General features: G+C 40.8%; 1 protein-coding gene across 1 annotated transcript in view; it reads right to left on the bottom strand.

Annotated features, from left to right (window-relative positions):
• Positions 1–773: 773 nt before the first annotated feature.
• The window catches only part of SNX31 (sorting nexin 31), a 69,699-nt gene continuing 45,510 nt past the window's right edge, over positions 774–24,962 (bottom strand). The window contains exons 9-14 of the mRNA XM_049633032.1: positions 22,819–22,911; positions 18,800–19,003; positions 12,691–12,804; positions 9,730–9,807; positions 3,662–3,718; positions 774–1,067 (exon numbers count right to left, since the gene is read on the bottom strand). Of these exons, the coding sequence (XP_049488989.1) occupies positions 975–1,067; positions 3,662–3,718; positions 9,730–9,807; positions 12,691–12,804; positions 18,800–19,003; positions 22,819–22,911 (639 nt within the window). The 3' untranslated portion in view covers positions 774–974. The remainder of the gene's footprint in view (positions 1,068–3,661; positions 3,719–9,729; positions 9,808–12,690; positions 12,805–18,799; positions 19,004–22,818; positions 22,912–24,962) is intronic.

The following is a 24,962-nucleotide window of genomic DNA, read 5'->3' as shown; positions in this document are numbered from 1 at the left end:
AAAGATCAGTCTCGGAATTTTCATCAGTAAATTTTATATTCACTAGAATATATTTCATATTTATTATATAATTAGTTACACAATCCAGTTAGAAAAGAACATTAGAATATTGCACTTTATCTAATTACATTACATAAATTCTTCTGTCTCTCTCCCTAACTGCAGTCTTAATTCCATATGTAATCACATTTATTATCATGATAAACTGAAACCAGATAAGGAAAAAACTAAAAAGTATCCATAGTCTTAAAGCTAAGAGACATACACAGTATCCGATAGTGCAGGGCCCCATTGCTTTCCAAAATAAAAAAGATTCAAAGTAGTGTGATGCTTACTGAACTGAATTCCATATTCTAAAGACAGAATACAGTTACATCAGTGGAGAAACAGAGAACTGGGCAGCCTATCCCTTTGAGTACATCGCTATTGGTGGACTCAGACTTATGTAAGGAAACAAGTAAGTATTTCATCACTTCCTTGCCCTGGTGCTGTGGACAGATCAGTGAAGTCCATCCAGATTTCTTTTTCAATGATTCCATTTCTTAGAGCCACATTTTCCTTAGGTGTTGGGTCATGCCTTCAGAACCTAACCCCCAATACATTTAGAGTGTTTTATGCCGAGCCTTTCATTCATGTAATATCAGAACAGATTGAAGACTTCGTCAAGCCAGGCACACATCTCTTTTGGGGCGGGGAGAAAAGAACAAACGACATACTAATTGCTTTGGATTTGTTGTTTGTCATTTATGAGTCCTTAAATCAAACTATATAACTGTGGTTCATAGTTCTCTTTAATCTTGAGATTAACAGAGTTCTGAAGTACTCTTGGTCAACACTGCCCATCTTAACGTCAGAAGAAAAGGGGAAGGAGTTTAACTTCTTCCACTCATGCTAGGAAGCCCACTTTCAATTCCTAAGCTCTTTCACTGTCGAGAGAGCCCCTAAAGGACATTTTTAAAAGTGAGAGTTTCTCATCAAAGATCTTCTTCCTTTATGGTCCCAAAAACACAGTCAGCTTTGGCTATCTCAATCTTGCTTTTCCTTGGTGGAAACCGAGAAGAGTCTTTCTGTTAGGAAATAAAAAGAGGTCAGGAATGTATGTGAAAGGAAATAATTTCCATAACAACAATAATGACAACAATAAAAAAGTCAAGAATGTTAAAATACTGTTAAAAAGGCAACAGGAAAGGTTACACTTATTTAAACAATGGTTATTCCAAGTGGTTTTTTTCCAGTAGAAGCTTTACTTTGGGGTAGGTGTATATGTTTTCGGGCTGAGAGTGCCTCCTGCTGGTATGCCAAGGTAGACGTGTCCAGAAGGCCTTGCCAGGCACTGGAATGTCTCCAGGTAACATTTCAACTCTGCCTCTTGTCCTTCTCCCCCCCGTCTTAAAGCTAAGCAACTTTCAATTTTTAACTTCACTCCAAATCTTTAGGGCATATGCCACACAAACACACATTTTTAGCAAGGTTTATAGTTACTCTAAAACTTTTTAAGAGGTTATGGTTGCTATAAACCTTCAGTGAGTGAATAGTTGGCTTTCAGTAGTTATGAAACCTCAAGGCCTATGGTTTTGTCCCTGGTAAGATAAGTGTGCCTCCATGGGCAGCTAAGCTAATTTTTTTTCTATGAGGGATTTGTCTTGATAGAACCCATGGCAAAGTGGCTAAAGGAACAAACAAACTTGATGGGTTAAACAACAAAGAGTGCTTCAGTTCTGTTACTGGTTCTGTCATTCACTGCCTGTGTTACCTTGAGCAAGCTCCTCAACCTTTCTGTGTTCCGTTCTCTTGGCTATAAACCGAGGATAATAATAATAGCTGGGTTGTTGTGGGGACTAAAGTCATACATGGAATGCATGTATGCTAAATAAGTTGGGATTCAATATACTTGGACACCTTCTGATATGCTGGCCCTGCTCGGAGCATGAGGGAGGTTGGCCTAGTTTACCGTTGCTGCTCATTAGAGAGGACACGTGAATTAGTTTCAATGTCGATCATAGTTGTGCTGTGTATTGTGCTGCCTGTTGTTTTGGAAGAGTGGCTCTCAAAACTGAACATGCATCAGATTCATCTGGAGGGCGGGCTAAAACCACAGATTCCTGGCCCCCATCCCTAGGGTTTCTGATGAAGTAGGTAGGTTTGGGACCTGAGAATTTAAAGTTCTATGTTTCCAAGGTATGCTGATGCTGTTGCTCGAGAGACCACACTTCGAGAACCACTGTTCTAGGATAATAGCTTCAGTCCTGGCTGTACATTAGACCAGCTGAGGAGCTTTTAAAAATTGTGTTGCCAGGCCCGTAGACCTATTAAACCAGAGTCTTTGAGGGTGGGGCCCAGCCATCATTTGTTTTTAGAGCTCCCCAGGTAATTCCAATGTGCAGCTCACCGAGAACCACAACTCTGCGCTATCACTCTGCTGCTGATGAATTTGAGCGATGGAGTGAACACCTACCGCCTACACTTTACGGGTAAAGAAACTGAAGCTTGGTGCGGTGTTCCCCCTTGGTGTGCTTGCTACCCATGCCGATCTACTAAATCAATCTTTTGGAGTGGCGCCCAGGAATTTGCATTTTAATAAGCACCTCAGGAGCCCCTTAAACATTTAGTTTTTTGATTTGCCTGAGGACACATCACCAGTGCATGGTGGAGTTCTTATCTCTTGTTTCTGACCTAAGCAGACAGAAATGCTGTTATTATGAAAGAGGGTAAGATTTGCATTTAGTCTGTTTTTAAAAAAAAATTTTTTTTAACGTTTATTTTTGAGACAGAGAGAGACAGAGCATGAACAGGGGAGGGGCAGAGAGAGAGGGAGACACAGAATCGGAAACAGGCTCTGAGCTGTCAGCACAGAGCCCGACGCGGGGCTCGAACTCAGGAGCTGTGAGATCATGACCTGAGCCGAATTTGGACGCTCAACCGACTGAGCCACCCAGGCGCCCCACATTTAGTCTGTTTGTCAATGTTTTTCCTGAGCTTATTCACTCACGAAAGGGCCTTATATATTTATAAGTACTGTACTTAGATACTTAGTACCTTTATATACACAGCAGAGCATGTACAAAGAGTGGACCTTCCCAGTCAAATGAGTTCATTCAAATGCTACTTGGACGTCACCTCCAGTGATTTATTTATAAGACTTTGGTGAGAATGAATGTTGTTAATCCACATAAAAGCGCTTAGAACAGTGCCTGGCTATAAGTGCCTACTAATGCTTTCTTTATGATATTTACTGTTATTGTTAACTGCCCAACAGACCTAAATGCTCCAAACAATATTTAATAAACTTAAAGGTTGTTGTATGAAGAGTCCACTGCAGAGAACTCACGAAACTAAAATGTAAGCCAGAAAGAGGATTTAAAAAAAAAGAAAAATGTATTGAGTATAGAAGAAAATTGCTAGAGAATTTTGTGTTCTTCCTGGAAATTTTCTATGTAAAAATCCAGGAAAGCATTTTCTCCTGGCTCTACCGGGCACCACAGTAAAAATACCATACTTCTGTGATGGTCCTCCAATTGGCCCAATCCTACATGGAGGAGCTTCTGAGAAAGAAAATTCTGGCTGCTTCTTAAAAGTAGAATGACTTTGGTTACTTAAAGGGGGAAAAGGGCAGATTTATCAAAAATTATAATGTATCGGTTACATAATTTTACTCACAGACCTGGCTTTGTTGAATGTGGCATTTTTTACTTTTGCCTTGTTCTGGAACTTCAATCTGCTAAATAGATTAGTAAAATGTCAGTCAGCACAGCCTGGAGAAGCAAGCACACAAATAATCTATTTAACTAGCACATTTCCCCTTCCACAATAATCCTCTTAATGGTCTCGAAGGCCTCCAGTCAGCAGGCACACCTGCTTCCCATTGGCACATTCCCTCTTTATTTGCAAATGTCCAAATGTTGCAGAAATTGAGCCCCCCAAACGTGAAGCACAGCTTAATGTTTAACACTGGTGGCTGCCTATAGATTTTGTGATTTAACACAACTTCTAAAAGGACTTCACACGAAATGAACTCCTAAATCCTGAAATAATCCACAGAGCTCCAATCCATACGCTGAATCAAAGCCAAATGGGGCTTTGATTAATCAAAAGGCACCATTAATCAAGTGAAGATCAAACTGAAGTTCAAGACACTTGAATATACCTCGTGTACATAAGGTAAACTTAATATAACAGTCAGGGTCCCGGCGGAAAACAGATGGTGCACTCCTGAGGGGCATTTTAAAAAGGAACTATTTAATGGAGGTGTGGGCAGGATTAAAGTGAATCAATGAAGGGATGTGGGAGCCCCCAGGGGCTAGCAGTGAGGGGCTGGAGGGTCATTTTTACCACGTCTAGGCCTGAAGGGGCAAGGGTAGCAGCTGCTACTGGACGGAGAGCAGCTATCACTGCAGAGAGGAGAGGCCACCTGCAGGAGCGTGGCCCTCAGCAGAAGGCTGTGCCAGCCACAGAGACCCAGCAGGGACAGAACTGGAGAAATACCCACCCCCCTGCCCCCCATCTCACTTTTCTTCCACACTCCAGTCTTGCTGGGTTTTCCCAGCGGGTGAGCCCAGTGGGAGGCCAGGGAGCAAGGTTGTAGCACACAGAGATTAGCACAGAGCAGGGTGGGAGAGAGAGAGAGTTCTTTGACTCTTCTTAGAGGAAAAGAACACGATTACTAAGCAACTAGCATTATGTGCCCGTCTCAATGTATCACTCTCTAGCCATAAGGCCTCCTTACTAATTGCCTTTCTCCTCCCACAAACTCCTTGACTCTGGATCCTCAGTTCCCAACCTATGTTATGAATATAGGCATAATCATAAATATAGGCATTTGTAAGTGAACGATTGAGGTGTGAATTAATTGCTTATTATTGATTACTATTCATGAGAGTACAGGGTGGAACATTTCAAAGTAGGTGAGATAAAGAACATGACCCTGCAAAAGAGGGTCACTGTCTTTTAACTACAGTTAACTTAGTACCGTTATAAAATAGATTGCCTTGAGGGATGCGGAGGACTTCCTCTAGGTTGGTATTCTTAATAGACAAGTTCATATATTTGAAGCCTACCTTAATAACTTTAAGAAATCAGTTGTTAAGTCTTGGTAAATGAGAAATTAATGCCCTGTTGTCTTACATGTTTTGCTATGGTATTGTTATTGGTTACAACAGTACATTATAGCTTGGAAGTAGTCTTGTGCAATGAAATACACAGAATATGGGGGAAAACAGCTCAGAATGTTTCTCTCCCCTGTTCTCTTTCACCTTCCCCCCCTCCTTATGTCGAAATAAATAAAATAGAACCCACTACAAACTATCGAGCAATTTCTGATATAATCTATTTCCTACTTACTTCAAGAAAGGCTTTAAACATTTTATCTACAAGGGGGAGGGGAAAAGAGAGCAAATCCTTTTGTCATGATGTGGTATTCCTACATGCCCAGGTAGTTTCTGTTGATAATCTAACTACTTATTCCCACACGGTAATTTCCCCCTGGCTCTCCAAAATTTTGTCCACCTGCCATGCTCAGGCCATTCGCAAGAGAGCCGTAGTATGTCTGTACTTCTTCTGTTTTCTAGACAACGCCAACTATTCAAAGGCTGACATTCTTGGGACCTCAGATAACACTGCCCTTGGTGTTTCCCCTCTTCGCCACGTAACAGAAACACACTTTACATCACGATCTCTGAGCCCAGTGACCTTTTACATAGTCTGATCTTGCTCCAAATGAAAGAGGAGTGGAGAGAAAAATACATATGGTGATGGTAGTTGGCGCTGGGGGTGTGAGGTATGAGGCAAGCCAGAATCATAAAGCCGTTTGGTGCTTTGCCATTTTCCAGAAAACCAACTTAGAGATTCAGACCTACTTTTTAGTAAATCTAAGGAAGAAAATATACAAGCTAATAAGACAAATTAGGTATGGATTATTAAAAATATAAATTGTTTTTCAACTCAGAAAATTATTCACCATCTTATGCCTGATACCTCTCAGATATTCAGATTATGGTTCAATAGACAAGATAATAATAATGATACATTTTCAGAAATTCATTAGGAACACATGGATTGCATAAAATACATCTGCCTTCTTTTCTTAATGTCTTTTAGATTTCTTTCAATGGCAGAGATTGCTGTAGCCTCCTGTATTATCCATTCTGCCTTTCCTTCTTAGTGATACCACCCAAACTTATTTGGAGAGACAGCATACTCTGTAAAAAGACTACATTTACCAGATTCCCTGCAGCTAGGTGTTGGCCTGTGGTGTGCCTAACTCTTAGCCAATGAGCCAAGCAGAAACTTGGTGGGACTTCAGAGACTCCTCCTTAAAGAAAATATATGAACCATTCATACTTTCCATTTATACTTGCTGCCTAGAATGTGGATGTAATGACTGGAGCTCCAGCAGCCATTTTCAACATGAAGTAAAAGCCACACACTAAAAATGGTAGAGCAGAAAGGTCTCTGGTGACATTATGGAGCAGCTGTCCCAGCCCGAGACTGCCCACCTCTGGGCTTCTTTTAGTTGAGAGAGACACAAACTGTTATTTTGCGTGGGACCCTTCTTCTGTCTTGTTTTGTTCTTCGTTATATGTAGCCTAACCTACTCCTGACAAATACATTTTATTTTCCAATAAAATAATTCTTAAAATTCTGTTCTAGTTACGAGTAGCAAATACTAACAAAATTCGTTTATTAAAGGTTTTTGTGTAGGAGTGTAACTCTAAAAAGAATGTTACATTTTTTCCCTTTCTGATTTGTAGTTGATACTGCCTTTAAGAATGTAACATGATTTTGTTGTTGTGTTTACATTTTTTTTTAGTACATTTGTTTGACTTCAAAATTTAAAAAAATTTTTTAATGTTTATTTTTGAGAGAGAGAGAGAGACAGAATGTGAGAGGGGGAGGGGCAGAGAGAGAGAGGGAGACACAGAATCCAAAGCAGGCTCCAGGCTCTGAACCAACAAACCATGAGATCATGACCTGAGCCAAAGTTGGACGCTCAACTGACTGAACTACCCAGGTGCCCCTGTTTGACTTCAAATTTTAACAATCTCTTCGGAAATGGTTTAGGTCTTACCTTTGAAAGCATCACCTAGAGTTAACTAAGTTAATTAAGTTAGCACAAATTTCTTCTTTCAACATCTTTCTTCTTACTAGGATAAAGTAGTACTATTTAATCTGCTTCTAGGGACTATCTGCTTTTTTTGTGGGGCTCATTAAGTTACAGCTTCCTTAATTTCTCTCCCCTCTCCTGATTCTTCATGATGATCAAAATCTTGGAATCTATTCTGCCTTGCAAAATAGAGACCTCTCTATCCTAGTCCATACAAGCCTTTTTTATAAGTGATATGGGTCAATTCAGACTTTACGTGTTTACCTAGAAAATGAGTGGATGTCACAGTCATAAATTTATATGGCTACTTTAAGTTCCACAAAATAACTTGTTCAATACTTTGTGAGGAAGCCCAGAACCCAGCATACGTTCCGAGAGCTAATCTGTCTGCTCTTTTCAACTTCTGGGGTCTCATTCTACCCAGTCATTTGTAGATGAGATTTCAAGTTTAAGTGTGGACTATCCCAACAACATTCCCTTGAAAGCCCAGTTTTCCAGAAGAAGGGTTTAGCTTTTCAAGAACCAGAATAAGAAAGAAAGGGAAGAAAAAGAGTTTGTGGAAATAAAACTTGTTAAGTATTAGGATAAAGCAAGTACTGACTGACATGCTGATTTCACCATCAGCCACAGAGAAAGTGTAGATTTCAATTTGTGTGCAAATCTGAAGAATGTAGTTAGTGTGGTTGTTTTTCTTGAAAACTTTAAATAGGTCACTACCTTCTCTTATTATTTAGCAAACTCTTTAGCTATTCATTGTACAAGTATTTCCTGCATCAAGTGGCTTACATTTTATTCAGCCACATTTGAGAGCACTTCTCCCTTTTAACGGGGCTACTTCAGTTAATTACTTTTCTCTTTCTTCTTCTTTATATATATATAATAAGTGGAGCCTAAGGGGGTCCATCCTAAGAGGTTAGATTTTATTACTCTTTTAAAAAGAGCATCCAGGGGCACCTGGGTGGCTCAGTCCATTAAGCATCCGACTTCGGCTCAGGTCACGATCTCGCGGTTTGTGAGTTCGAGCCCCGCGGCGTTGGGCTCTGTGCTGACAGCTCAGAGACTGGAGCCTGCTTCAGATTCTGTGTCTCCTTCTCTCTCTGCCCCTTCCCCACTTGTGCTCTGTCTCTATCAAAAATAAGTAAATGTAAAAAAAAAAAAATTAAAAAGAGCATCCACAATTCTTTTATTGCTTTGATTTGCTATGCTGTAATACATTTTGAATTCTTCAAATACAAAGGGGGGAGTGAATTTTATTTTCCCTGGGAAAATATTTTCAGTTCTAGAAGAATGAGAAGTAAGGGTAAAGTGCAACTATTTTCTTAGAAAAAAGCTGCAAAGTCTAGGAAAGAGCAATGTTAAACTGAAGACGTCACCCATCTTCTTAGAAAGGACTCAATTTAAATGAAAATATTAGGGAACATTTCCAAATGTTTTCTGTTGCATTTTTAAAGATCGTATAACATTTTGCAAAAAAAAAAATACGTTTATAAATGTCAACCAGGCTTTAGTATTTGTAATCATTTTTTTAAAATATTTTTAATTATTATTTTTTTTTTTGAGAGAGAGAGAGAGAGGGAGCGCGCAAGTGAGCGTGAGCAGGAAAGAACCAGAGAGAGAGGGGGAGGCAGAGGATTCAAAGCAGGCTCTGTGCTGACAGCAGACAGCCTGATGCAGGGCTCAAACTCACAAACGGTGCGCACATGACCTGAGCCAAAGCCGGAACCTTAACCGACTGAGCCACGCACGCACCCTTGTAATCATTTTAAAAAAAATTGTTTTTTAACGTTTATTTATTTTTTTGAGACAGAGAGAGACAGAGCATGAACAGGGGAGGGTCAGAGAAAGAGGGAGACACAGAATCTGAAACAGGCTCCAGGCTCCGAGCTGTCGACACAGAGCCCGACGCGGGCTCGAACTCACAGACCGTGAGATCATGACCTGAGCCGAAGTCAGACGCTCAACCGACTGAGCCACCCAGGAGCCCCTGTAATCATTTTTAAAACATAAACTGTACTGTCTTATTGGGATATGCTCATATCATGATGGCGACAAGGCAAATAGACAAGTTTAATATCTCAGTGTCTCTTTTTACAGCTTGCCACCAACCTTTGCAAGGAGTTACTAGGCCTTTATTGAAGAGACGCAGACTAGAAAAGCAAAGTTTAATCTTACACTGAGAAAAATTTATAGCCTTGAGAGCTTCTTTCACTCTATGGCTTCTTCCAACTGCTAACGGCATCTTAATTTGGCACGGTGGAAATTTCAAGAAGCTGTGAGTTCTTTCTAGAGACAAAACTGGAGAGCTTATTGAAGTTCATCTCTGCTATGTTGCAGACCTCTCAGGATCCTGACCTTATGAGGTAGTTTTTATGGTAAATCTGGAATCTTCCATTTGGGGGAAAGCAGAAATACAAGAATACAGAGTAGAGGGTTGGAGAGTTCTCAGCAACGTAAGGACACCTGTCTTGGAAAAATGGCTTGAATTCTAAAGACTGAGCTCCCAGAAGGCAGAGGAGCTCACTTCTGGGAGGTCACGTTCCTCCCTTGAGGACCAGCATTCATCAGTGTAGGTTAGTATAGGCTGATGGTGGGAACTTAACTGAAAAATATACACGGATAAGAGCACTTACCATTTCTGGATTCTCTGCAGCTAGCTTTACTGTCTTTTCTGAGATCATCTTTTTCAAGCAGCTACTCAGCAAAAAAGCCTGAAAATCCAGAAATAAAGAAGTGTCTCAGCTGAAGAGATCGTCTTTCTTCTCTCCTCACACCACAAGACAGATTTTGAGCTCTGCTCTCCAAGAGTACACGTTTAAGAATTTAAATTTCTTTTTTAATTTCCATAAATTTGCATACGATGCAATTAGCTAGTAGCCATACATTTTCTCAATTACATAGATATACTTACAGTAAATTTTTAAAAAGACTGAAAACTCATTACACTTACTAATCTTTTTCCCTCTTAAAACTCCCCCCTATTTTTTACTTTGTAAGCTGCTCATGTCTTACAAGCAACAAATAATAAAAACTGCTTATTATTGTAATCAAATCAACCGATGATGGTCAATCTTATATTTAATTGTATGCATGATTATTGAGAGACCTATTACTAGGTATAAATAGTAACCTATTTGAAAGGGTATATTAACACCTTATGGCTTTTATGAACTAAAAAAAAATTTTGTTTTTTTTATCACTTTCCTATTTTTCTGGTATCTTTAATCACTCACTTTTAAGACTGATGGTCGCCCCCAATATCACTTGTGGCTTTTTGTTGGCTCGTCGTTGTTAGTGCCAAGACACAGACATTAGACATCTTGTCATACAAACGCTAGGGTTTCCTTTTTCCAAGATCTTCACCCCATGTGCCAATTTAAGGTTCCCTATGATTTCCCCACTTGCTTCTTTCCCACTAATCCTCTTTCTCTTTTGTTCTGCTCTCAATTCTTGGCTTGTACCTTTCTCTTTTGGCCCTACGAAAGTTTGAGACAACAAAGCTCAAAGCTTGTGGTCATAGGACCTTAGCATAAGTTTGTGCTCAAGGATGGTCACTGCACTGGGAGGGGGGGCGGGGAATGATGGAGAGGAGAAGAAAGGAAAGAGAGAAAACTCAAGTCGGGATGGTAGCCAAAGCAGAGACCCTTGGAGGATAGGACATAGAAAGTAGAATTAGAGGGAGAATGGCTACATACAGATAGCATCTCAAAGTCTTGCAGGACTGTAGAGCATGACAGGAATTTATTTTATTTAAGGGGAGAGAAAGGAAGTAGAAGAGAAGAAAGGTACTGCTACCAATAAGGAAAAGAGTAACAGATGTGGGATTTATACACAAAAACAAATTTTGATTTCCTGGTTTAGCTAAGAACTAACCCTGTTTATCTGTGTACATATATAACCTACACAAAACCAGGGTATGAAATAGTTAAACAATATAATCTGAGTTGATACAGGTAGGAGAGGTGTTTAATAATGCCCCGTAAGGTGTGAACCGATTCCATATTCCTATACAATGTGCACAGATATGTACGTTAAGACTTAGCTATAAATCAGGTAGGATTTATTAAATATGAAGGCACTGAGCTTTTGTTTAAAGAATCTAGAAGATATTGGGGTCCAAGCCCTCATTGGTGTTTGCAAGGCAAACGAGCTGTATTTCTGCCTTTTGCATACATAGCTCTTGGGTACATATCAATAAATCCACACTCCAAAGGAAGTAAGACCCTACTAGGAGTCCTTTAAAAGAATGTTTATTACACTCTGTATAGTGGCTTCAACTCATTTGGTACAGACTAGATTAAAAGATGATAATAAAATTTAACTACTGCAGTTAGCATTCTGGGCAAGGGGAAATGATTTCACTGCCAAGATCTACCTTGCATCTCTCCAAGTGACTGCAAACCATCCTACCATTTCCCTAAGGATGTCTCATATTCAAGGTGAAACTGAGGGCCCATCTCTTTAATCTAGACTTTGGTTAGCACTTCATGTTTTTCAGAGGACCTTGGTGTGTAGTATCTCATGATTTGCAACTATACTAGAGGTAAAGATTCTCAGGGACCTTTGGTTACCTGAAACCAGAATGCTCCCTGGAACTTAGTGAGATCACCAGTGACTTAAGTTGAAAGTAATGCTGACACAAAGATTGCTTTGATATTTTGGTTTCGTTTTAGAATATCTGTAATTTTGATTCCAATTTGAAATAGCTTAAGTTAGTTCATAGAATTTTTCAATTGAATTTGTTGTTTAGAAAATGAAATCTTAAAAACAAAATGTTTGTTCCAACTTTAATTATAAGCCCATGGAAGACCTGGAGAGTTTGCTCCCCAACAGCTCTCTCCCCTCCCAGCAGAACCTTGATTTTGTCTGATGACAAAGTGCCCAGCTCATGCTTACTCTAAGCTGATCACAAATTCTGTTCTTTTTGGTAAATACTTGATTCCCAGACTCCCTTGCAGCTAGGAGTGGTCATGTGACCCAGCTCTGACCAATGAGACCTAATGGAAAGTCTGTGGGGGCTTCTGAGGCAAAGTTTTTGCCTTCTAGATAAAAGGGATAGCTTTTATGATAGGGATGTCAATCATCTACCTCTAGTATTCTTATTAAGTGTAGATGATAAAAATCTATATTGTCTGAGTCAGAGATCAATAAATCCAGCCCCTCACTTGTTTTTAGAAACACATTTTTGTTGGAAAACAGCTGTACCCATTTGTTCACATATTGTCTGGGGCTACTTTTGCACTCCAACAACAGAGTTGAGTAGTTGCAACAGAGGCCATATGGATCCCAAAACTAAAATATTTATCATCTGGCCCTTTGAGAAAAAGTTCACCAGCCCTTGGTCTGAGCCACGATTAGTTGAGTCTTCTGTTATTTAGTAACTTAATGCATTTCTCAAATTGACATGAAGGCTGCAGTGACTAGTAGAATAAAACAAAAAATAAACAAATTAAACAGTATTATAGGCCAAAAATGGAGTGTACAGTGTATTCTAGAACTCTGCTCTGGATGGGTTAGGATGATGTGCTTTGTTCACCCCAGCAGGCAAGAGAGCCTTTCAGCACAGGGTCTCATGCTCTGTCCTGAGAACTCACCTGTTTGGTGTAAATAACAAACCATTGCCAACGACTGTCTTCACTATACTGAAATCTGAGCTCTAAGTTCTGGTTGAGAGTTCGCTGAGGTCCATCCATATCCAGCAGAGTTCCCTACAGAGGAAGAGAGATTATTTAATATTCAGTAGAAAATTAGGTGGCTATTATGTGCCGGGCAAAATATCAAAACAAGTGATACTGTGGCTCTTCCCAAGAAGCCAACAGTCTAGGAGGGGCTATGAAAGTAAGTCACCACAGTTTGCTATGTTAAGTATTACAAGGGAAGCAAACACAGGTCTACGGAAGGAAGTAGGATGGGCATGTAATCCAGACTAGGAGTGTAAAGGCAGGCTTCCTGAAGGGGGCTGGTATCTGAGCAGCAGCAGTAGAAAATTTCCAAGTTTGTTGTGGGGTTTTTGGGGTGGGGGGTGGGGTGGGGGTGGGGGCGGGGTTCTGGGGGCACAAGTGGTTCCTAGTAGAAGAAATAACAAGTGCAAATGCACCGAGGCAGGGGGGGACCTGGCGCACTGGAAATGTGGCAAGAGATCAAGTGTGGCGCCAAAGCCCAGGCTGCAAGACGTGTAGGGATGCGAGAGAAGAGGCAGCCTGGGGCCAGATCCTGAAACTCTGTAGGAAGCAGCTTTGAGTTTTGCTATACAGCCTCTATCCTCCTTTCTCCTCGTAATGGAGTCTCATGCCCGTGGGAGAACCTCTCCTCTGCTGTGGCCATCTAGGTAGGACTGTCAGGGAACGTTGCCCTCCTGGAGGGGGGACACACATTACCCAAGTTCAGGGCAATTGGACAAATACTCTCTATGCCCCTTATTTGATTCCAGAGTGGAGCGATCCAAAGAGCAGGTCCTGATAAAGAATTCCGGTTTCCTAGAAACCTTGAGCTCCTTTGGTTCTTGACTTTCCTAAGCCTCTGCTTCAGCCTTTCCTTTAAATCAGTGGGTTTTCACGTATCCCTCCAATAAATTCTCTCTCTCTTTTTTTTTTTCCACTGGAGCCAGAAGTGTTGGTTTCTATTGCTGGCCACTAAAAAAAGCCCTAGCCGTTACAGGTTTTATAAGCTAAGTTAAGGAGTCTAAACTTCATCTTGAAGGCAGCAGGCATGCATGAACAGATTTTAAAAGCTGGATAATCACACAGATTTATATTTTAGAAATATTGATCTGAGAGCAGCAGGGTAAAATATGAACTGAAAAATAGCTGTTTTCAGACACCGAACAACAGATAATCCAGTTCTGTCAACCCAAGGAGAAGGAAAACACATGAGGTGAGCCCTATCGTTACCCAGCTCACTGCCTGGAGGAGTTTCCAGAATGCAGTGCAGGGAAGGAGACTCAAACCGAGCCCAGAGGTCTTGCTGAGTTGAGGAGAAGGAGATAAGAGTTTGAAGTTGAGTTTAGAATTTGTGGAGAAAAGGACCAAAGACAAGGACTGATACAGACAAAGAGCTTCCGAGAGCTCTTTTCAGATCTTTGGTTGAACAATGATCTGTGCCTGTGTGGAGAGGACCCTCGTACACAGCAGGTGGATATATAAAATGGATCAGACTATTTGGAAAACAGCCTAGAAGTTGCTCACAAAGTTAAACATAAAAATACCACTATGGTACTGGCAATTCTACTCCTAATCATATACCCAAGAGAAATGAGAGCCTATGTCCACATAAAAACTTGTACACAAATGTTCATAGCAACATAACTCATAACAACCAAAGATAGAAACAACCCAAATGTCCGTTAATGAATGAATGAATAAACAAAATTCGGTATAGCCATACAGCAAGATATTATTTGACCACAAAAAGGATAAAGTGTTGATACATGCTATGATAAGGTAATATGTGGAAATATTATGCTAAGTAAAGGAAGCCAGTCATAAAGATCATATATGATTCTATGAATAATGAAATATCCAGGGGTGCCTAGGTGCCTCAGTTGGCTAAGTGGCCAACTCTTCATTTTGACTCAAGTTACGATCTTGTGGTTTGTGAGATCAAGCCTCGCGTCAGGCTCTGTGCTGACAGCGTGGAGCCTGCTTGGGATTCTCTCTCTCCCTCTCTCTCTGCCCCTGCCCTACTCAGGTGCATGCGTGTGTATGTTCTTTCTCTCAAAATAAATAAATAAACTTAAAAATAATAATGAAATATTAAGAATGGGTCAATCTATCAGGACAAGCAGATTAGTCACTTCTTAGGGCTGGTAGAATGGGGACACAGATGTGAGCTAAGGGGCATGGGGGCTTCTTTTTGAGGTGATGAAAATACTCTAAAATTTATTATGGTGATGGATGTGAAACTCTGCGAACGTATGAAATTCCCCCGAATTGTACACTTGCATGGTATGTAGGTTATATCTTGATAAAGCGGTTACAAAGGAACACAATGACTGTGTGGTACCAGTGGAGGGACAGACACATACATCATAGAATACAATAGAGAACCCTGAAATAAGTCCACACACATGTGCCCAACTGATATCCGACAAAGGTGCAAAAGCAGTTCAGTTAAAGGACAGCCTTTGCAGCAAAAGGCGTCAGAGCAAGTGCCCTTCCGCAGGCAGGAAAGGGAACATGGTTCTGAGTTTCACACCCTCTATGAAAACTAACTCAGAGTGAGTCATGGGCTTAAATGTATGACCTATAACTATAAAACCTTTAGGGAAAAAACTCTAAGAAAAAATCTTCAGGATCTAGGGTTTGGCAAAGAGTTCCTAGACTTGACACTGAAAAGCACGGTCTATAAAAGGAAAAACTGATGAATTAGACTTCATCAAATTAAAAACTTTTGCTCTGCAAAAATCCCTGTTAAGAGGATGAAAAACTACAAAGTGAGAGAAAATATTTGCAGGCCACATATCCAACAAAAGACTAGTATCTACAATGTATGAAATACTCTTAAAATAGCAGTAAAAAAAACCCCACAACTCAATTAGAAAATAGGCAAAAGATATGAAAAACAAATTTCACCAAAGAAGATATACAGATGGCGAATAAGCACATGAAAAGATGGTCAACATTATCAGCCATGAGGGAAGTGCAAATGAAAATCACAATGAAATATCATTACACACTAAAATAAAACCAGTGACATCAAATGCTGATGAGGACGCAGAGAAACAAGATGGCTCGTATATCACTGGTGGGAATGTAAATTTGCACAGACACCTTGAAAACTGTTCAGTCTTAAAAAAAACTAAACATGCAACTCCCATATAACCTAGCAGTTGCACTCCTGAGTTTACGCCAGAGGAATGGAGATTTGTGCTCCAAAACATATATACGAACATTTACACGAGCTTTATTCATAACAGCTAAAAACTGGAAACAACCAGATACGTTTTATTGGGTGAATGGTTAAATAAATCTCGTCCATTCCATACCATGGAATACTGCTCAGCAATAAAAAGAAACAAACTACTGATATAAACAACAATCTGAATGGGTTACCAAAGAATTACGCCAAGTAAAGAAAAGCCAGTCCTAAAGGCTACATGCCATATGATTCCATTACAGAACATTTTTAAGGGAATCAATTCCTTGTTTTTGTTTATATTTTTACATCCTAAATATAGTCAATTCTTATTATTCACAGTAGTCGTGTTCTATGAAGCCACTGTACGTAGTGAAATACTGAACACTGAATCATTGTTCCAGGGGAAATACGGGGCCAGGTTCCTGCAAACGTGTGGCTACAACATTTTCATCTACTGATCAATACATAACTGTTTTATGAGTGTTTCTGTTTTTTAATAAAGAGCTTGATTGAGGTACACCTGATGTAAAAAAAAAAACCAACCACTGAACATGTTTAATATACACAATTTAATGAGTTTGGACATATGGGTACAGTCATGAAACCATCACCACAATCAAGGTAATGAATATATCCATCACCTCCAAAGTTTTACCTAACACTCCCGAAATCACACAATTATAGAAATGGCAAACAGATCAGTGGTTTGTTGGGGCTAAGGAGAGGTGTGGTGAGAGAAACTGGGTAGAGCTATAACAGGCCGGCGTGAAGGGTTCTTGTGATGATGAAAATGTTCCAACTCTTGACTGTATCAATGCCAATATTGTGGTGTTGATACTGTATTGTAGTTTTGCAAGACGTAACAACTAGAGAAAAGTGGGGGGAAACTACACAGGATCTCTGTACCATTTCTCACAACTGCATGCAAACCTACAATTACGTCAAAATTAAAAGTTTAAATGAAAAGATTCAACTGTTTAAAAGCAAAAATAATTATGGGGCGCCTGAGTGGCTCAATCAATTAAGCGTCCGACTTCAGCTCAGGTCATGATCTCACGGTTTGTGGGTTCGAGCCCCGTGTCGGGCTCTGTGCTGACAGCTCAGAGCCTGGAGCCTGCTTCAGATTCTGTGTCTCCCTCTCTCTCTGCCCCTCCCCTGCTCAAGCTCTGTCTCTCTCCCTCTCTCAAAAATAAACATTAAAAAAGTTTGAAAAATAAAAGCAAAAATAATTATAATGTAGCATGAGGTTATATATACATGTCAAAATAAAGTATGACAAGATTACAAAAGGGGAAATAGAAGTAGACTATTGTAAGGTTTTTATACTTTGTGAAGTGGTATAATGATTAAAAGTAGAATGTAATAAGTTAAAAAAGTACTTTATAAACTCTAAAGTAACCATAAATAAATGAAAGGACATAGCTTAAAAATGGTATATATAAATGGAATCATAAAATACTTAGTTTCTTCAAAAGGTAGGAAAAGAGGGAAAAAACGGATAAAACTCAAAGCAATAGATAAACCCACAATTGTGTTTGAAGGTATTAACCTTCTTCTTCTCTCAATAACTGACGGAACAAGTAGAAAATATATAAAGATGCAGGCGATTTAAACACTATCAACTGGTTGATCTAATTGACACTTCTAGAATATTCCACCCAATAGTGGCAGAATACACATACACGCACTTTTCAACAGCACATGGAACGTTTACCAAGACAGACCAGATTCGGAGCCACAACACAAGTTCCCATCAATGTAAAAGACTGAAATCATACGCTGATAATGTCAAGATTGCTGGTTTGACATTTAGCAGGTGGTGGCTGAAGTCCTGTTTACCAAGATGGGAAACATAGGAGGAAGGTCTCTAGGATGGGCATGAGAGGGAAAGGGCGAGTCTGGTTTGGGGAAAGGCCGAGTTTGAGATGCCTATGAGACAGCTGGTGAAGATGTCCAGAAGGCGTTAGGAAATAATGGACGTTTCGACAGGGACGTGGATAACTGCTTTCAGGGAAGACATAGAGGAAAGATGGAAATGGAACCCCAGGAGAAGCCAGCACTTCAGAAGTGCTCAGAGGAAGAAGCAGACCCAAAACGGGGGGGGGGGGGGGGGGGGGGGGGGAGGAGAGGGAATTTTGAGAAGGAAGAAATGGTTGACAGAGTCAAATGCCACAGAGAGGTCTAGTATCATGCCGGCTAAAAAGTCCCCGTGATTCCATGGATTTAGCAACTGGGGGTCACGGTTGCTCTAATAGTGTTTCACCTCTACTAGTTAATCTGGCTTCCCGCGTAAAGGGGATAATCCCACTCAGCTCACTGAGTTATTGCGAGAATTGAATTGAATACCAGATGTGGCAGCATCCGGGAGAGCACCCGGGACAAAGCAGGCACTCAATAAATCTGATCACAGGGTTTCTTCTGGGAGGAGACGGCAATGGCAGGATGATGCCAGGGATCCTTGAGAAGAGCTCTACTGGTCGGCGTCCAGTTTCCGAGGGTAAAGACCTCGTCAGTACTGAGGATGTAGTGAGTACTCAATAAGCAGTAGCCATTGTTTCTATAGGCTGTATCACAAGAGCCACCCTTCCGGCAGTAGAGAAGCCTGCTGCTGCAAAGTGGAGAGACGGGCGTCTCTACTGCTGTGGTTGGGACCCTCGTACCAGCCCGTTGACAGGTTTTACCTTAGGTGATGCTTAATATGGCTTAGATGCCAGCCCACTCAAGAGAGTGATACAAATGGCAGGCCTATGTCCCTAGTCCCAACTTTGTCACCCCCAAACACTAGGATCTTGAAACCACGGGTTGAGACTTTAAATCCTGGGGAAGGCAGAGCGCCAAGATACTTACGAGGAAAGTGACCTTCCAGCACTTCACTCTGCTCATCTGGAAGATGGTTTCCTGGGTCTGGTTATCAGGCAGGGTTATGCAGCAGCTGATCTCATCATTGCCGACGGAAAGGACGGCCCCACAGCCTGGTTCCGGGTAGTCACAGGTACAGGGATCCAGCTGCAGGTATCCATAGTGCCGTACCTCTTGGGACAGCTCCAAAAACTGCACGGGGTGGGCGGGGGCAGGTCGGAAGAAGCAAAAGACGACTTGAAAAAGGTAACAGCCTCATGCCGGAAGCTACTGCCATTCTAGGAGCACACATGGGACGGAGTCACCGTGAAAGCGCCTTTTTTTCTGGATGATACAAATGAAGACGGTGTCCCTTGTGCTCCCTGACATAATAAGGCCTGGGGAAGTTCACGGTGTGTCCCGCCAGGGCTGGGACCATTTCTGCCTCATTCACCATTGTGTCTCTTCTCCTGTTGCAGTGCTTGGTACATAGTGGGAGTGAAAATATTCAGGGAGTGAACGATGAATGGAGACGAATAGAGTGAACCAAATGAAGTAGATATGATTCTATCTCAGCAGGTTACAACAGCAAAATACACAAAAAGTGTATATTTAAAATGCTGTTGGGGCACCTGGCTGGCTCAGTGCATACAGCATGTGATTCCTGATCTCAGGGTCTTGAGTTCAAGCCCCATGTTGGGTGTGGAGCCTCCTTAAAATTTTTTTTTGTTTTTAACTAAGCTGAGGTCTATGTAGGAAGAACGTAGTTTTTACAGTCTGCTCCATATGATGAATATATGAATTGTCAGAGGAAGAGATTTTGCGAATGGCAATGAAATGAGAGAGTGAGTCTGCTTTCTAAGTAGGGTTACAGACAGCCCCAAAGTGTCAAGGGAACACCTTTATGTGACTTTTAAGGTTTAGCTTTCCCTCTGCTTCTGACTTGGCTTAAGGACAGAGGATAGTTGCAGTTCACAAGTGTGGTCCAGGCACCCTGTCCTGACAACATCTATTCCTAGGACTTTTCATTTTTGTAACAAAGTGTTATTATTAACCACTGCTTTTAACTAAGCTGATATTAGCTTGAGGACCTCTCTCGATCTTGTTCTTCCAGCTTTCACCAGGGTCCTGCCTGATGTTGTGCGAGACGTGCGCTCAGAAAAAGCAGTTCTCACTTTAACATGTGGTCAAAGAAGAAAGAAGATCACTCAGTGACAACCTGGCACTTTCCAGATCCTTTTTTGAAGGGGGGCCAAGTCCCTTCAAGGACCACATGAAGCACTCTCTGATAAGGTGAAATGTGCTGAGACATGAGCAGTGAGGGATAGCTGACTGTTCATATGAGATAGGAGACATACTTGAGGTTCCTGTCCCTTCCAGCCACACGTCCTCATACCAGCTCATTGTGCTGCATTTATTTGACTTAGAAGCTGCATGAAGTTGCCAGGCCTCCTCCCCTTGGGTCAGTGGGAAACATCAGAAATGACAGGTCCTGAGTAGATACATTGTGTGCTGGGGGGGGGGGGGGGGGGGCGGAGTTATCTTGTCACTGAGCAGAAAGAGCAGTTTCAAGCTCTTGCTACAATAGTTTCTTCTTTATTATATGATACAAGCCCTTATTGCTTGGTAACACCTTTAAAAACTTTTTTTTTATAATCAGCTCTTGGCTGCGGTCTTCTAAAAGAGCGAAAGTATTTAAAAGTTAAGCTCCACAGGGCGCCTGGGTGGCTCAGTTGGTCAAGCATCCGATTTCGGCTCAGGTCATTATCTCCTGGTTACTGAGTCTGAGCCTCGTGTCAGTCTGTACGCTGACAACGTGGAGCCTGCTTAGGATTCTCTCTCTCTCCCTCTCTCTCCTTCTCTCCCTCCCTCCCTCTTTCAAAATAAATAAACATTCAAAAAAATAATAACAGTTAAGCTCCATTTCTGTAGAAAGTCAGTGATGAATTCGTAAGCCATTCAAATGCTTGTTGGGATTTGTCATTCGAGAAGCAGGTAATGTTACTGACTTTATGAAAACTAAGAGAAATCTGCAAGGATTAGTTTTTTTAAAGAAAATTAGTTTCTTTAAGAAACTTACACCTGAAAAACATAATTTAACATACGTAACTGCAGAAGGTATGTCCACATATTTTCATTTAGATCGAGGGTCGGCAAACTTTTCTGTAAACAGCCATGTAGCAAACATTTTCAGTTTTGTGGGTATACAGTCTCCATTGTAACTACTTGCCTCTACAGTTCTGGCACAAACGACAGGTTTAGACAGTACAAAAATGAACGAGCATGGCTGTGTGCCAATAAAACTTCATTTACAAAAACAGTGGTCCATGGGCTGTAGTTAGCCTATGATTTAGATCAACGAATTCCTCCTTTAAATTAATTCCACTCATTTGCAACTCCAGGTTTTCTTGCACATGTACATAAAGTAAAGCAATAGTTGTTACCATGATGGCTCTATTAGCAGGAGAAGAACATCACAAACACTTAAATAATGCCAGTTTGATGTCAGTATCCTTAGATGCTTCAAGAAAGTATCGGTTAAATTCATTTGAATCATGGTTCAGATTTTTTCATCTAATTCATACACTCAAAGTAAACTTTTTATTTTTTCATTAAAAAAATTGTTAATGTTTTTATTTATTTTTGAGAGAGAGAGACAGAGCACAAGCGGGGGGGGCGGGGGGGAGGCAGGGAGAGAGGGAGACACAGAACCCAAAGCAGGCTCCAGGCTCTGAGCTGTCAGAACAGAGCCTGATGTAGGGCTCACACCCATGAATTGTGAGATCATGGCCTGAGCCAAAGTCAGATGCTCAACCTACTGAGCCACCCAGGTGCCCCGCTCAAAGTGAAGTTTTTTCAAGATGACTATGACAGATAATATAGTAAAATCAGGTAAAACACTCATCAGAGAGACGTAAAATGCGTTTTGTGTCAAAAATACGAATACAGATTTTGGTAGAGTATAGCACATGGTAAGCACGATATTCCTACTAAATCATTAAATCAAAAAGTTGATGGAACAGGAATGAATCTCAGTTAGAATCTCTAACTGTATCCAAAGTAGCTGATATATCCAATTATATCCAAATAATCTATCCTTCAAAATAAACACTGTAATTTTCAAAATTTACAAATACACAGAGAAATTGAACTCCAAACTTTTTGTGACAAAGCTGAGGTGGAATACCAAGGAAGGAAAATATTATATCGTGGAAGTATATGCTTTTCCCCTTTTTTTTTTTCTTCTTTTCCTGCCTGTCAGTAAAATTCTCAAAATATCTGAGCTTTTGAAGAATTACTTTCTATAGCAATGTGGGTATAAATGAGGCCTCTAAATTTTAGTTGGACTTGGTTTGCACTCAGTGAGTGAATGTTGGCAAAGCCTAGAGAATAAAGAAGACAACACAATGAAGCAGGGTCCATTTCTTCTGTTAAAATATGCCGTTTGTCAGACTCGTCTCCCTGCTTGGGGACGGGGGGGGGGGGGGTGTGAGTTGGTACCATCTTTAAGGAAGCTTTAGAAACAGACTGTTAGAAATATATTCTAAGAAATAATGGAGCATGTACTCAAAGACAGAGGATGCCGGCCGCAGTGCTCAGGGACCTTCAGCCAGGAACTGTACCAGGTGTTGGGAACACACAGGGTCTGTTTAAATTAGACACAGTCCTGGGCCTCATGGCGCTCACTGCCAAAGTGATTTATAGCAGCAAACACTGGAAATAACCTGATTTCCAATAATAAGAAATTGGTTAGCTAAATGACAACTATAAAACTCAATACTCTGTGGTCATTAAAAAGAATGCTGAGGGTCTATATTAACTTGGCAAAGGGTTCACCACAATATATCGTCTGTGCTTTTCAGAATCTTTAAAGAATAGAATGAGAAAAATTAATGATGGTGTTCTCGTTTTTTAAAAGACCCCCATGTTTAGCGGTTGATGGGTTTACAAATTAAGAAACAGCTCAATTCCAATATGTTTCTTTAACTCCCCTCCAAGGGATTTCTCTTGGTGCGATATTTGATCACCTTTGTTTGGTTGTCTTCTTTCTGGAGAGCCTCTAATTTCTGCCTCTGCGCCTGTGTGGGTTTGGCCCATTCTTGTTCAATGTCCTGTAGTGCCTTAAAGTGACAGAAGTTGTAAGATTAGCAACCTTAGCAGAAGTGAGCTAATCTGACAAAAACACACTCATGTATGAAAGGCTATAAAAACAGAGCCAAGTGGACATTTATAAGGATTTAGCATGTTATAGAGCTGACTGTTAAATTAGTGGGTGGAGGAAGAGATTGTTCAATGGTTTGGGGACAGCTGGCCACACTTGGGAGAGAAAATAAAGTTAGCCTCTTTCCCCACACCACCCAATCAAATAAATCCAGATGAAGATTTAAATGTTTAAAAAAAAAAAAGATTCAGGAAAAGAAATCTGATGCTGAGGTAAGGATTATATTTTTAAGATACAGAACCAAAGTGTCATAACAAAGGAAAATATAATTACATGAAAATATAAAACTTCTATGCATAGAAACCATCAAGAACAAAACTAAGAAGCAAATGGCAAACCAGAGAATATGACCGCATCATATGTGGAAAAGGGTTGATATTTATATAAAGCAATAGGAAAAATGTAAATATCCCCCAACAAGAAAATGGACAAAGAATATGAATCGGCAATTGACAAAAAGGAATTCCAAATTCCAAATCTATATTCAACCTCACTAGTAATCGGTAATTTTTTAATTTTATTTATTTATTTATTTTTGCCTCTCAACTTGGCAAAGACTAAAAATATATATATAATATTCAGGGCTGGCAAAGATTTGGGGAAACCGGAAATTCCATGTAGAGCCGATGGGATTTAAATTGGTACCATTAGCCTGTGTTGCTTTTATTTATCAGGCTTTCAGAAAGTTTTCCATTGGTCTTCAGTTAGCCTGTTAACCTCTCAAGAGAAAACCTTGAGTCCTTCCCCTCAGTGTATCTTGTCCAAGGTCTTACATACAGCAAACATTTAATAATTCTTTGCCAATAGTCAGGCACTCATTTATACCTTGGTCTGAATGTAAGTCTCTGTGCTCCACTGGTTATGCCTGATCTCCATCAGGAGAATGAAAAGATGAGTAAAGTTTTGATTTTGCTGTTTAGGTTGGGGGACAAGGAAATGGGTTTAAAGAGAAGAAAAATAACAAATATTTGTTGAGAACCTGTTTTAGATAGGTTCTCTCAGCTTTCCAAATTATCTGTGGGATAGGAACATTCCCCTCATCCTATAGATGGGTAAATTGAGGTCCAGAGAGGTTATGGCTTTCGACACAACCCAGCAATAAGTGGCACGAGTTGGGTTAAAACCCTGATTTGGCGACTGTACCCTCCTCTCTATGCCCAAGCTACTGAATTCTCAGTATGTAGGCGGCTATGCACACCAAGACTTACCCCTGGTCACCAACTATTCTCAAAACTGGACCTAGACATCTAGAACCTTTCCTTTCCTGAATTCTGCTTGATGTTAGAGCCCTGTAAGGACTCGGCAGTGTTATCACTCAGCAGTGATATCAAAGAGAAAGTATAGCTAAATAAAGAAGGTAAACAGCAATCACGAGTAAGTAGTAGCTGAAGATATGTCATTTGCCATTAGGGGACCTGGGACTCTCAGATACAGAGATTTAAATGTCCTGCATCAGCAGGAACAGAACTGCTTTTGTTTCACTACCTTTGAAAAGATTTGACCCTGATTATGGGCTCGCGAGTCATCGAATACATCACATACAGTATCTCACTCTAACCATGAGAGAATCCAGTTCAGACAAATGGCTCTACTCAGTTCTATGGCTCCCCAAAGACTGGCTGCTGGAAACTTATGTAGAACCTATTTTTAAAAATCGAGTGAAATCACCTAAGCCATGGGTTTCATGAGCTTCAATCACACATGCCCCAGCACCCCCTGCAGAGGGTATAGCAGTGAGAAGTGGGGAGCAAGGCATGTACCGGGCTCTAGCTGCCTGAGGCATGGCACAGCTAGACCAAGGCTGTGTGAGTAGACCGGGCCATGTGCAAGGGCACCAGGCTGTGACGGTCTGGGGAAGCTAACGGTCAGCCCATGTTCCCTTCACCAAGCCATGAGCCCCATTACGGGGTTAGCCTGCCTAGAGCAAGGGACACCTTGTTCTAATTTGCA

The sequence above is a fragment of the Panthera uncia genome, chromosome F2, assembly GCF_023721935.1.
Source record: "Panthera uncia isolate 11264 chromosome F2, Puncia_PCG_1.0, whole genome shotgun sequence".
Lineage (NCBI taxonomy): Eukaryota > Metazoa > Chordata > Mammalia > Carnivora > Felidae > Panthera > Panthera uncia.
This window is presented reverse-complemented; position numbering and strand designations above follow the sequence as displayed.